This window comes from Aspergillus nomiae (genome assembly GCF_001204775.2).
Source record: "Aspergillus nomiae NRRL 13137 chromosome Unknown contig00185, whole genome shotgun sequence".
Taxonomy (NCBI): domain Eukaryota; kingdom Fungi; phylum Ascomycota; class Eurotiomycetes; order Eurotiales; family Aspergillaceae; genus Aspergillus; species Aspergillus nomiae.
This window is the reverse complement of record NW_015378240.1, coordinates 1-13,147: the sequence shown is the minus strand read 5'-3', so window position 1 is coordinate 13,147 and position 13,147 is coordinate 1. Positions and strand designations below refer to the sequence as shown.

Below are 13,147 nucleotides of genomic sequence, written 5' to 3'. Positions count from 1 at the left end.
TCGTTTTCCACATTTAACCGAAAGGTAAGACAGCCGGCAGTGCGGGGAATTTCAACCAATGCTCATTGTCCAATCACGAGGTCCCTGCTCTCACTCTTAGTACAGGATGTAAGTTAATATTCTGGAGAAACGTTCAATTGACCCAAATATTCTTCCCCGCTTCTAACCCTTCCAGGTTGCGCTGCGACGTAACCTCCAGCCCGGAGTTGGAGCTAGTGGATCGGTCCACTGCCTCGAAAGATTGTTGCTTGAAGAACTTTCATCATCTACCTGCAGGGTTCGAATACCTCAAGCCGGCCGATTATAGTGATGAAATGCAAGCATCGCAGGGTCTTTCGTGATGCACCTCTCGCCACTTCTATCATACGGTGATCTGTTTTGCTATCCAAGGTGCCATGCCAAATTCACAAGTACTATCTACCTTAAGGAACAATCGTCCGTGAGACGCCATGTCCCCGGAGAACCGCGACGCTGGCCCAGGTATGAATTCGGCTACATCCTCCTTCCTTCAAGGTCTTCCTGAAGTTGCCTTGTGAAAGACTCAAGAGGACGCACAGAAGAAGTAACCAGACACGAGGTAGCAGTTGCAAACCGCCATGAGGCCGAAGAAGCGACATTGAGTGATAGGAACAATTACGACCATGAAATACAGCCCATATCTACAGGCTCCAGTCAAACTAGATGTTCTATCTGCCACAGCACCTTCAGGCGACCGGAGCATTTGAAGCGTCATTTTCGCAGCCATACGAAAGAAAAGCCCTTTGAATGTACACAGTGCGGTCGGCATTTCTCGAGAACGTACGTTTTAGCTCTTGCCCAATAAACAGAGACCGATCCGGTATCTCGCAGATAAGTTGCAGCTGACACTGGTCAGTGACACACTCCATCGTCACGAGTTGAGTCACCATACCTTGGGACCAGAAGGTGGGAAGGACCGCACACATCGGATTACGGTAAAGACGTTTCGGGCTTGTTTCAAATGCGCCGTAGCAAGAGTGCGATGTAGCGGAGGAACACCATGCATCCGTTGCGACAATCGATCACTCGAATGTCAATATCCAACCGAGCGACGATCCAAAGCGAAAGCGCGGAAACAGTCATCCCGGAATCAGGACTCTGTGGACGGCTCACCCCAGGAGCAGGTTTCTCGTCATGCCCGCTCTCCTTCTGCGGCAAATCCAGACATCCATTTCGCGCAGGACCGAGGGAAACCATCTTCCCAGATTCCCGGCTACCAACTTGGTCAATTTCAGATCCAACTGTCTGGGCAAAGCTCTTCCAAGACCGCATCCAGTTCTCAAGAACACTCCGGTGAACCTCTTAGTGACCTTCAAGATAGCCGACGAGCTTCTGAACCGGAGAATCTGCATTTGTCTAATAGCAACGGGGTGATAGATGTCTCACGATTTCCTTTTGATACATACGCGGGAGTAAACCTTCCACAGCTGTATCCGCAGATGCCCACGTCGGATATTAGGGCAACACTCTCAGGTGCCCAAGGAGCTCGATTAAACCATCAGTTTCAGCCTGAGATACCAAGCCCTAGTATCAATATGGGTATGATGGTTGCACATAACCAACAGCTACAGTTGGGGTTCACACAGCCCTACTTGGATCCCGCAATGGCATCAACGATCAACTGGCTTTCGAACGATTTGTTACTTGATACCACTGGTGACCGCCCTACTGGAAACCGTCCGCCCCCGCAATCTTCGCAAGGAGGGACCATCGACAGTTCCCTGGGCCAGGCATCATGGCTTCCCCCAGTTATCAGTGCGGAAAAAACTAGTCCATCTTTACCAGAGCATGTTTATCACACACCTTCTGGAAACACTTCGCTAGGTACTGATGTCGACAGCCCCAGACTCTTTCCCCGCGATGCTGCTCAATCATCGACGCCCCAGTCGAGGCCTTGCAACGCCTCCCAACGGTCGGCAGATTCGTATATAGACGGGGGTGGCGCTCGGCTTCCAAAATACAGGCGGAAGCAGGATCCTGGACTAAGACCTACAGGTCTAATCGATATTCGGTCTCATTTACGTCGAGCAGGCGACCAGTCTAAATTCTCGTTCCCTACCATCCAGGGACTTAGGGAGGAAACTTCATCTGAGGAAGTAGCCTTCAATTTTCAACTCGAACCTGCAACGTATGACAACATTTACCAGGTCTTTCTCCAGCTGTGTTGCACCGAGAATTTTCTCTATCCCAAGTTTGAAAACAAGGACTTTCCCCCTCGAGAAGCCCTGTCAAAGTTCGTCGAACTTTACTTTGACTCTTTCCAGACAGTATATCCAATCTTACATGGCCCTACTTTCAATCCGAATACATGCCATTGGCTATTGACAATGGCCGTGTCAGCAATAGGCAGCTATGCTGCTGGCATTGATGAACAAGATAATTGCTCTGCAGCATTTCACGAGTTTCTCCGGCGAGCTATACATATTGAGGTATGAGCCTACTAGAATATCCAAGCGAGGGCATCCACTGACTGCTATTAAAGAAGGAGAAGTGCCTCCCAGGACAAGTACCTCTTTGGCTTATGCAGACAATAATGCTAAATTGTGTCGGGTTGCTTCACGGAAGCAATGAGCACAGTAGAGATTTCGCGTTGGATAGTATCGGCGAATTAGTCAATCTTTCAACGCGTGAGGGGCTGTTATGTGCTTCTACCCCGTCAAGACTTTCAACAATGGACACTTCGCAGGGTGCTCGTTGGGCGACATGGATTGAGGACGAAACAAGAAAAAGAACAGGCTACTTTATATGGGTAAGATATAAAAGTCGTAGCTTGAGCGAACGCATAGTTGACTGAGATCATAGCTTTTGGACTGTATGCTTGCATACCACTTCGAAAGTCGGTTATTGCTCTCCCTTGATGATGGCCAAGCTCCACTGCCATCAGACGAAAACCTCTGGCGAGCAAGCTCCGTCGATGCCTGGAAACGACTTTACGATAAGACTACAGGTATCTCTCCTGTCTCTTTTCATGCGTATTGCTGTCTAACCTGCGCCCCTTAGGCCATGAGGAGGTTTCTCTCTACAACGCCGTGCTCACGTTGTATATCGAGAAGAAGCTTGTTGCTAATATAGGAGAATTCGGTCACATCTTGTTAGTCCATGCGCTTTACCATCGGATGTGGGAGGTGGGGGATTATTTTCGCCGTCCTTTGTCGTTCTGGAATCCAACTGCCAAGAAACAGCCAAGGGAGGCTGCAATCCCCTCGGGATCTGTTTGGCTACCAGGTATCCCTTCGTATTCGAGATGGCGTAATAGCGCATGCGATTGTCTGGATATTCTCCATTGGGCAGCAAATAGCACGATAGCTAAGGCATCTGGCCTCGAGCACCCGACCGTTCTACACCTTCACGAGGCCCGGATTATATTGCTCGTACCATTTCATGAGATTAGGACCTTGGTAACCTCTCTAGCAACAGAGAAGGTTCGATGGAGCGCGCGCCAGCAGACCATTGAGTGGCATTATATACTTCGTTGGATCAAACATGATCAGTATAAGGCTCGGCTCGCAGTTATACACGCAGGCGCATCTTTGTGGCATGTGCGAAGATATTCGACCGATGCATTTCATGAGCCGGTAGCTGTATTTCTTGCAATAATTACACTATGGGCTTATGGCATGTGTCATTCGCAGGTTTTTCCAGATATGAGGCCCCGTGGTGGGACAGATGAGAACCTACCCAGCGAGCCCACGTTCTTCCATATTGACCGTCCTTGTGACGACGAGCTGGTCCAGATCTTTGTTCGAGGAGGGCAAGGGATGAAGGGTAATGTGACTGGCGTGGGAGATATATGTGCTCCCGAAGGTCCTAAACGGATTCTCCAGGTTGGCTGCGAGACGCTCACTGGCCTTAATTCCTGGGGAATATCTAAGAGATTTATTGCAATCCTGACAAGGCTTGGAGACTTGATGTCATGCGACAAATAGCCTTGATGTACAGCTACGATTTCTTTCTCTCTTGTTTAGCACACCTTTTTTCCTTTAGTTATCCTAGTGCTCAACACCCTATCATAGCTTAGAGTATGTTAAAGAGAATTAGATTTGGCAATTATGGACAACAAATGGGAATATAGATGTGAGTCTAGAAACTTTTGTCCGAAGGCGGTGGTGAGCAAAGCTGATATGATGTCACATGTTTTGGGGTAAAGTCAACCTATCTTATCGTTGCCTATTGCAGCCTAGACTACAACGGAGTTACCATGCAGATATAAATAAACTATTCCATGCGCTCCGCGCTCGAAACCAAGTTCATTCCCTCGATTTACGAACTAGTGCTTCTAATGAGACATGGATTCTGACGACGATTATAATGAGCCTGCCAATACCGATCCTCGCGTTCAAGATGACGAGTCTGACCTAGATGAAAAGTAATACCGCCAACTCTCACTCCCCTTCGCTGAACATTGCACAATTTGCTAATCTACTGGGCGCCAGATATCCCAACCGCCCACAAAATCATTCCACCACTTTACCGTTTCATGTTTTGTTCCAGACACTTTTCTATCCATTGAGTGAGATCAAAAAGAAGCCAGCTGGACCCGCGCGCAAGAAGGTCGGGCCTCATGGACTGTCCAGCGCTAATCTGACTCCATTGGAAAAAAGGCGAGATGTTATCGACCGCTTCATCTCAAGATGGAGGAAGGAGGTCGGGGACGACATATACCCCGCGTTTCGATTGATTCTTCCCGACAAAGATCGGGATCGGGCAATGTACGGATTGAAGGAGAAGGCTATCGGGAAGCTCCTAATCAGGATAATGAAAATCGATAAGCATTCGGAGGATGCCCTTAATCTCTTAAACTGGAAATTGCCGGGACAGACCACTACGTCTAGCATGGCTGGCGATTTCGCAGGCCGATGCTATGGTGTACTCTCGAAGCGACCAATGCGCACGGAAGTGGGTGATATGACCATCGAGGAAGTGAACCAGAAACTCGATCAGCTATCTGCGGCATCTAAGGAAGATCAACAGTTACCGATATTGACAGAGTTCTACCGACGAATGAACCCGGAAGAGCTCATGTGGCTTATTCGTATCATCCTACGACAGATGAAGGTTGGTGCGACGGAGCGCACCTTCTTTGATGTGTTGCATCCAGACGCGGAGAATCTATACAGCATCTCAAGTAGTCTTCGGCGCGTCTGTTGGGAGCTGCATGATCCTAATATCCGGCTTGATGCTGAAGAAAGGGGAATCACGTTGATGCAGTGTTTCCAACCACAGTTGGCTCAATTTCAGATGCAATCACTGGATCGGATGATTGGCCGGATGAGGCTGACAGAAGATGATCCGGTTTTCTGGATTGAGGAGAAACTTGACGGGGAGCGTATGCAGCTTCATATGGATTCAAACGACTCTGTGCCAGGGGGAAGAACGTTTCGCTTCTGGTCAAGAAAAGCCAAGGACTACACATATCTTTACGGAAATGGCATCCAAGATGGGAATGGTGCTTTGACAAGATATCTCAAAGATGCGTTTGCAGATGGCGTGGAAAGCTTGATTCTTGATGGCGAAATGATTACTTGGGATACTGAGCAAGATGCCATTGCCCCCTTTGGCGCTCTTAAGACGGCTGCATTATCCGAACAGAGAAACCCGTACTCGAGCACTAGCCGGCCCTTGTTCCGTATCTTTGACATACTGTACTTGAACGGACGCGATATCACAAGGTACACTCTTCGTGACCGCCGGAACGCATTGCAGAAAAGTATCAAACCTGTTCATCGCAGGTTTGAAATCCACCCTTACGAAGAAGCTACGAGCAAATCTGAAATAGAGGAGGCACTGAGAAGAGTCGTAGAAGAGGCTTCCGAGGGCTTGGTGCTTAAGAATCCCAGGTCACCCTATCGCTTGAATGAAAGACACGATGACTGGATGAAGGTAAAACCGGAATATATGACTGAGTTCGGAGAGTCATTGGATGTAGTCGTGATCGGAGGCTACTATGGATCTGGTCATCGGGGTGGTGGCCTTTCAAGTTTCTTGTGTGGGTTAAGGGTCGATGATGCGCATTCCTCACAAGGAGGGGTGGCATCTAAGTGCTATTCTTTCTGCAAGGTAGGAGGAGGCCTTACTGCAGCTGATTATGCAAACGTTCGACACCACACGGACGGTAAATGGCACGAGTGGAAAGCCAAGAAGCCTCCCACAGCATACATTGAATTGGCAGGCGGAGATGCGCAGTACGAGCGCCCAGACATGTGGATAAAGCCCGAAGACTCGGTGGTACTCTGCGTTAAGGCAGCTTCAGTAGCTGTCAGTGATCAGTTTCGTATCGGACTGACGCTACGCTTTCCGCGCTTCAAAAAGCTGCGTATGGACAAAGATTGGAAAAGCGCTCTGTCAGTGCAAGAGTTCCTCGACCTCAAAGCCAATGCGGAACAAGAGCGCAAAGAGAAAGAATTCAATGTGGATAATTCGCGCAAGAAACGGGCGAAGAGGGATAACAAAAAGCCTCTAGCTATTGCAGGGTACAACGCGGAAGCAGAGGCTCAGTACGCCGGCCCATCTGGGTATATCTTCGAAGGGCTAAATTTCTGTACGTTGCAAGGCCGGGGGTGTCGTCAAAGCACAAACTGATAAAGTCACAGACATCACAACTGACTCAAGCACACCGGTCAAAAAGTCGAAGGCGGAGTTAGAACAGCTCGTCAAAGCTAATGGGGGCAAGTTCTTTCAGACGAGTAATGCTGCTCCTAGCACAATTTGTATCGCAGACAGAAGTACGTGTGCCTCGGAAGACTCCTCGGACCATTGGCATTAGCTGACATGTTACGCAGGGACTGTAAAGGCCGCTTCTCTTCAAAAAAGCGGTAATGTCGATATTATACGGCCTTCTTGGATTCTTGATTGCATCAAGCAGAGTGAAATTGATGTGGGTTTGCCTGATTCTCTCCTTCCTCTAGAACCTAGGTATGTCGATTCGGTCTGGAACAGGGCTCCTGATCCACTAACTCGCATCCAGGCACGTTTTCTTCGCGACACCGGAAAAAAAGGAGGAGATTGCAGCCAGCGTTGATCGGTTCAATGATAGTTATGCGCGCAACACCACCAATGACGAGCTAAAGGAGGCAAGCATCCCCGCTCAGTATAGAATGCTATAACTTGCTGACTGTTGTCAAGGTCTTGAAACAAATGAGCAAGGATCATCGCTTTGAAGTTTCTCAGCATCCCGAAATCACCCGAAAACTCAACGAGCGTATTCAGGAGAGAGTCAGTGCCGGATGGGAGATGCCTTCCGGATGGCTGTTCAAGGGTTTGACCATTTTCTTTCCAGAGAGTGAGAAAGTGGACGAGGCAGAAGTACACGAGACACCACAAACCCATCAGCAATACCGTCTTCATCTAGCACGCAACACTGCGCGATTTGCAGGAGCGAGTGTTGTGGATTCGAAATCTTCGTCGGTAACTCACATCGTCATAGCTCCGGATAGCCCAAATTCAGACGTCTCTTCAATCCGCAAATCATACTCAGCGAGACCGGGGAAGAAGCTGCCACACCTCGTCACTGTCGAATGGATAGAGGAGTGCTGGAAACAGCGGACGCTGTTGGATGAAGAGGGTATGTTGAAGCCTGGCCATGGTACACTAGGACTCCTCCATTCTGATAATTTCCTATAGGGTTCCAGCCTTCCAGAGGTACCTAAACGGGCAACTCGCATAACCCCCTCACTAAGAATGCACTCAGTCGTTGGGCATTTCCCATGGACTTAAATCAAATTCAAATGTATACAACGGTGCTGCTAATGATGCGCAACATGCCTTCCCAATTGTACATACATACATACATACATACATACACTCAGTTTTGCATAATAACATACCCAATCCTACTTTCCCAACTATTTGCTTATCTGCAACACTGCCCAAACACGGAACTGCGGGAGTTTGCTCCAGGAGCACGGCGTAAAGTTAAGCCCAACCAGAGAATCCATCCTCTATCATTGGACAGAGATAAGGCCTACAGGGGAGAACGAGACATGGTCGCACTACAAACAGGGGAGAAATAAGATGAGTCCATGGATAACAGTGACCTAGCTGAGTATTACAGCCTAAATGAATACCATATACCATACAGTACTGAATACCTTGAGGGGCTTCAGTGACTGTAAACAAAACAAGGCCCTTTCTGTATTGGGTTTAGCTTGTGTCTTAGTTTTAGATGGTTCAAGATCTAACCCTAATGAATGCAGCCCGGACTTATTCGATATGTACATATGAGATCCTCCCAACTCTCAACTCTCGACAGAAAGAGGACCTCATAGAAACCGCGATTCCTCGTCTTCTAACAGCCAAAGTAGGATCTCGTGTTAACTTTCATGAAAAGTTGGTAGCAAGTAGTCTCGTCGTTCTAGAACTTGAAACTCTGCTGCTTTGCTCGGCCTGATCGACATTATCTCTATAATATCATGTCCTCCTCCTTCCCTAAAATTAAGAGTTATATATGTGCCAGTCGATAGTCAGTTAGTAATTAAACTATCTGGTAGTGTATCTGGAGAATAATATAGGCTGATAATAAAAATCGAACATGAAGGGCCCATTGGCATTTCATCCTGTCTAGGGACAGAGACTATGACTGTTCTTATGTCAGACTATTTTTTGTTTTTCTCATTCCGTCCTTACTCTATACATAGAAGGAAGTTCTTCTCACAATAGCCTCCTATATGCCCAAAGAGATTCAAACTGCAGATAGGACACAAGCCGACGGTCATTTCTGCTATGCATATAAAGAATGATATTATATGTCAGCTCATCGTAAGACTTAGTCGGCCTTGAAATGCCGGCGAATGGATATGTGCGTTAATGAAAAGACAGTAATGTTTACTCACACAACTAGCAAGCTGGGTCATCGTCTCTCTTTTCACCGAATCGTTGCTCCCCAAGTACACAAACCTGGAAGTAAACCGGAACACATATGGAAGGCAGATCTAAGGAGGTTCAGTGATATATATTTTTCGGGAGAACCTGTTAAGCTTCTTGATACAAATTGAGAATGCTTCTTAGTATAAGAGTTTTCGCAAGAAGAGAAAGGAATTCTGATACAGGGCGCTGTCTAAGAACAGAAATGCGTCAGACAAAGCAAGACCCATACAGACTTACTTCTGATAGATGCAGCTGCGGGTAATCTTGTCCGAAAAGTATGTACTCAGAAGTAGAAGAATATGTATAGACCGTCGATCCAGGGTCCTAGTACTGATAGTTTCGCACTATTCAGTGCGTAGTTGGAGACTCACAACTCTGAGAATGTGCGCATAGTTCACTATTTCGCAGCCTATACAATATCAAGTTGAATTGATCAGAACCATGCTTTTGGTGCCATTTTGATTGAATGACCACAAAAGTTCAAGATCCCAGGACAATTCTGCGAGTCTGTTGCTAGCGCTATCTCGGTATAACTATCTGTATACCAATAATCGAGGGCCGTCCTAAGTCTTTTCCGGCTCCGTTCCTAATCAGCTATAACGAGTACGGCTTTTCATAGTTGCAAGAGAAGTTGAATAGTCAAATTGAAAATGTAGTGTGGATTCAGTAATATGCTCAACTTCCATACAAAGAAGCTCGACAGGTGACTAAAGCTTTACCTGATATGGAAGCAGTGGTCTAGGTTGATTCACGTGGCTTGGTATCTGCTATATCAAAATATGTATCAGCGCGAGATAAATGCAAGACGGGGTTCTAGGTAGATTGGATAACCTATATTGACGTCCTTTCACACGATCTTAAACTGTTCCTTGAACTGTTCCATAGGTAACATGCTATTCAAGAAGACGAAACTTACCTTATGACGTTCCTCAAATAATAGGTCCGAATAAGTGCAGTATTAGATACTGAGAAGCGTACGATTTACTTCGAGTTTAGCGGTAAATTTCAATCAATGAATCCAAAAGTCCCATGATAATCACAATTAGTTATACTTCAATGTTTCCACGTTCCCTCGGAGCTGGGCAAAGTAACCCAAGATTTGGAAGGATTCTATTTCTCCGATACGACCATTCCACGTTAGGACGCTCCTATAATACAGAGCATCCGTCTCTCACTTCTCGCTAGTCTTATCTTGGTCAGAAGCACTGTAGCCTGTAGGCAGACAGTGACTAGGGTATGTACTGGTACTAAATCTGTAACCCTGTCGGCGTATCGTAATCACTGACGGGGGTGGTGGCCTGAACTTCCAGGGATGATAAGTACGAGACATGGTGGTATTTTATTCCTCGAATCTATTTGGCTTACCTTATCTTTCTTTGGTTGCTCTGCCGCGTGATGGAAACCTCGGGTCAAGTGATTAAAAGAGTAATGACGTTGATTTGATTGCTCAGAAGTTTAATCACGTTCATGTGACGTTATGAACCCACGGCATGTCTATCGATGACAAGCCCTTTCAAATCTTATTCTTTTCGAACTTGACTTTCTTCCCCATATTGTGGAGTACAGGTTTGTAAGCAAGTCTGGTTGGTCTTGACCATCCAAGATCCCTGAACGCCTTCGCTCCAGTCTGTATGCCCAAAATGCAAAATGTAGGTCGCTCAATATTTACAATAGCCAATATAGCCCAGAGAACTTGAGAACACACACACAAAAGAAAATAAAAATAAAAAACAAAGAAGATTGAAAAAGAAAGTGAGATGCGAGAAAAGGGGAATCATCGCACCATGCGTTGCGCTAATGAAAGGAATATTCCAATGCCTCCTATATGTGAACCGAACACTAAGAGTGTGGATATCACATGCTGTCAGCGGAGATCCCAACCCATCTAGATGGAATGGCATGTTCTTCTTCGTCTTCGTAATAATCGTAAGGGCTGTTTCGGGTTTGATTGTCCTTGCGAGGTGGTAGCCAAACTCGTGCCCGTGTAGGAATGTCGTCCCGGAGCTTGCCGCTGCGTCTCATGTTCATTTCCATAACTACTGTGCGCAAAAAGTCACTGTTTTCCCGGGGTTCGCGCTGGCGGGACATCGGTGGGACCTCCGGATCGAAAGGAGAAGAATATCGACCACGACCCTTCGACCCCGACAAGTGGAACCGACTCTTTCGAGAGCCCCGTTTTCCCGACCGGTGATAGGTCTGCATCTGCACGGAAACGGGGCAATTGCTAGTGTCAAGGTTTTCATGTGGGTGCTCCTGATAAGCATAAATTTCTGCGGGTGAAACCGTAACAGGATTGAAATAGCGCCGGAGCGCCGGAGAAGGTGGTTCGTTCATGGGCGGAGGCCGACGGTCATCCGTCATCTTCGGTGTGATCGTAAGAAGAGACCGAGTGAGGAAATCATCAGGCTGAACCGAGGGCGTAGCGAACGTTGAAACTGTCTGTGCCGCAGATTTTATGGCTCGCAGTGACGCCGTGAGGTTGGACTTGAAAGTGGACCCTAGCCGTGGGAAGGATCGAGATGGTGAAGATTTCGCTGGAGTGCTGTCCAGGAAGGCAGGCTGCTGCACAGCCTCCCATTCGGAGTCTGATAGTTCGTCCTCTAATAAGGGATGGTCTAAAGCACAACTTTCGTACTGCGACAGGCGTAGGTATCGTCTCTCGCACGGGCTTCGTTGGCTAGAAGGTGTAGAGGGTATGGGAGACCCAGATGGCGACTCGAATTCCACGTCCAACGATGGGACCGACTCGATAGACAGAGAATGGGCGGATAATGATGGCGCTTCGCTATCGCTATCACAATTGCTTCCACTCGCGAACCGGTCATTATCTTCAGGCGGGCTAAGGAGGATGTCGAGCATGGTATTGCCCGTACTCTCCATTAAGCTATCATCTCTAGACTTGACACCTTCTAACAACAACTTGCTGAAATCTTGCACATGATTGCCTTGGGGTATTTTTCGAGGCTCTCGAGCATTGCGCTTGCGTCGAGGCACCGGGATGGCGGTGGCTTCCAATATCGAAGCAATAGAAGTAGGTACATGACGGTCACCCGAGGCTGCCGACGATGCTCTATGGGTAGTCTTTGCACCTCTGAGAGTCTTTGGACCCTTTCTCGCAGGGTCTCTCTGCACCGGGGTCATCCGAGGACCGCGTTTGGGGGGGATAATGACTGGGCTGGTGTGTGGGCTTTCCTTGTGAAGCTCGAGGCCTGAGACGTCCTGCACAGCAACAAAGTCAATCTCGGATTTCGAGAGCTGACTCTTCTTCCCATCGTGCAGGGGAGAGACGGAGCTAAACAGAAAGGCCCTAGGAACCATCATCTTCACAGTTTATAACCGAAGTACAGTTGGTTGGCAAGACGTCCCAGGCCAGACGAGGCACTCTGATCGAGTTTCTGAGCGAGATACATGGATGAATGGTGGGACGACGAAGGAGAAGGAAGAGAAGCGTCCAAAATGGAAACTCCTCCTAGGGAGGCAGTCGAATAAATATGCAAAATACGTCAAGGGTGCTGTGTTGGCAGAGGGCGAGCGGCAGTGTCAGCCAAATGAAACCCAATGCGGGAAGCCGCCCGGATGTGTATGCAGGCACGCGACTTTGCGGATATTAATGGATACTGGTCACTGTGATCGGATCCCGGCGGTATGTTTCCCAGGCGAAACCAAAATAGAGGAGAGATCAAGTTTAAGAAGATGGATATCCCCCCGGGGAATGATAGTAAGATGCGAGCAGGAGGGAAGGAAAACAAAGAATGACCTCAAGACTTGAGTGCGATAAGAGTGACGGTAGGGGGATCGGCTTTAAGGTTGACCGTAACTTCGTTTGGATAGGGTAATTTCCAATACTTATTTTCGATACGTAGAGACTAACTTGCCAGGGTTAAGCGTGAGACAGTGAAGAAAAAGAAAGAGTGAGGCGGAATGGCTGGGTTTGGGTGGTAAGGACGGACAATGCCGAGCCCCGGAAACAGTATGGTGACGCTCAAGTGCGGTAAGGCCAAGGCGCCCTAGTGGGCAGTGGAATAAAATTACAGAGCGCAGTGGTACGACGCGCGTACGGTATGTTCTCGAAGATCCAAATGCAACTTCGCCAGCAATGTGGGTTGGGTACAAAGAAGCCTTCAGGCGCTCCACTTGGAAGTTCCATCTTCCAGGGTTACGTAAAACTGTATCGCCTTCTATTGTTTCAACCTTCCCCAGTTAGGTAAGGTTGTTATGGAAGGCACTGACTAAATCTACCCAACCACCTAACAATCAATAATAATAA

The 13,147-nt window shown here is 47.7% G+C and overlaps 3 protein-coding genes across 3 annotated transcripts; 2 read left to right on the top strand and 1 right to left on the bottom strand.

The window, feature by feature from the left end:
- Nucleotides 1-449: 449 nt before the first annotated feature.
- ANOM_006304 (putative C2H2 transcription factor) lies at nt 450-3,944 on the top strand (the record flags this gene model as incomplete). The annotated part of the gene is made up of 6 exons (XM_015551561.1): nt 450-480; nt 540-798; nt 875-2,447; nt 2,501-2,767; nt 2,821-2,965; nt 3,019-3,944. The coding sequence occupies 6 exons, from the start codon at nt 450-452 to the stop codon at nt 3,942-3,944; spliced, it is 3,201 nt and encodes a 1,066-aa protein (XP_015405772.1).
- A 360-nt stretch (nt 3,945-4,304) lies between these two features.
- On the top strand, nt 4,305-7,846 carry ANOM_006303 (DNA ligase (ATP) DNL4; the record flags this gene model as incomplete). The annotated part of the gene is made up of 7 exons (XM_015551560.1): nt 4,305-4,384; nt 4,452-6,556; nt 6,609-6,740; nt 6,798-6,930; nt 6,983-7,050; nt 7,112-7,579; nt 7,639-7,846. 7 exons carry the CDS (start codon nt 4,305-4,307, stop codon nt 7,662-7,664), a joined length of 3,012 nt encoding a protein of 1,003 aa, XP_015405769.1. The 3' UTR covers nt 7,665-7,846.
- Nucleotides 7,847-10,734: 2,888 nt separating this feature from the next.
- Nucleotides 10,735-12,201, bottom strand: ANOM_006302 (uncharacterized protein; the record flags this gene model as incomplete). Its single annotated transcript, XM_015551559.1, has 1 exon — nt 10,735-12,201. One exon carries the CDS (start codon nt 12,199-12,201, stop codon nt 10,735-10,737), a length of 1,467 nt encoding a protein of 488 aa, XP_015405768.1.
- Nucleotides 12,202-13,147: the final 946 nt, after the last annotated feature.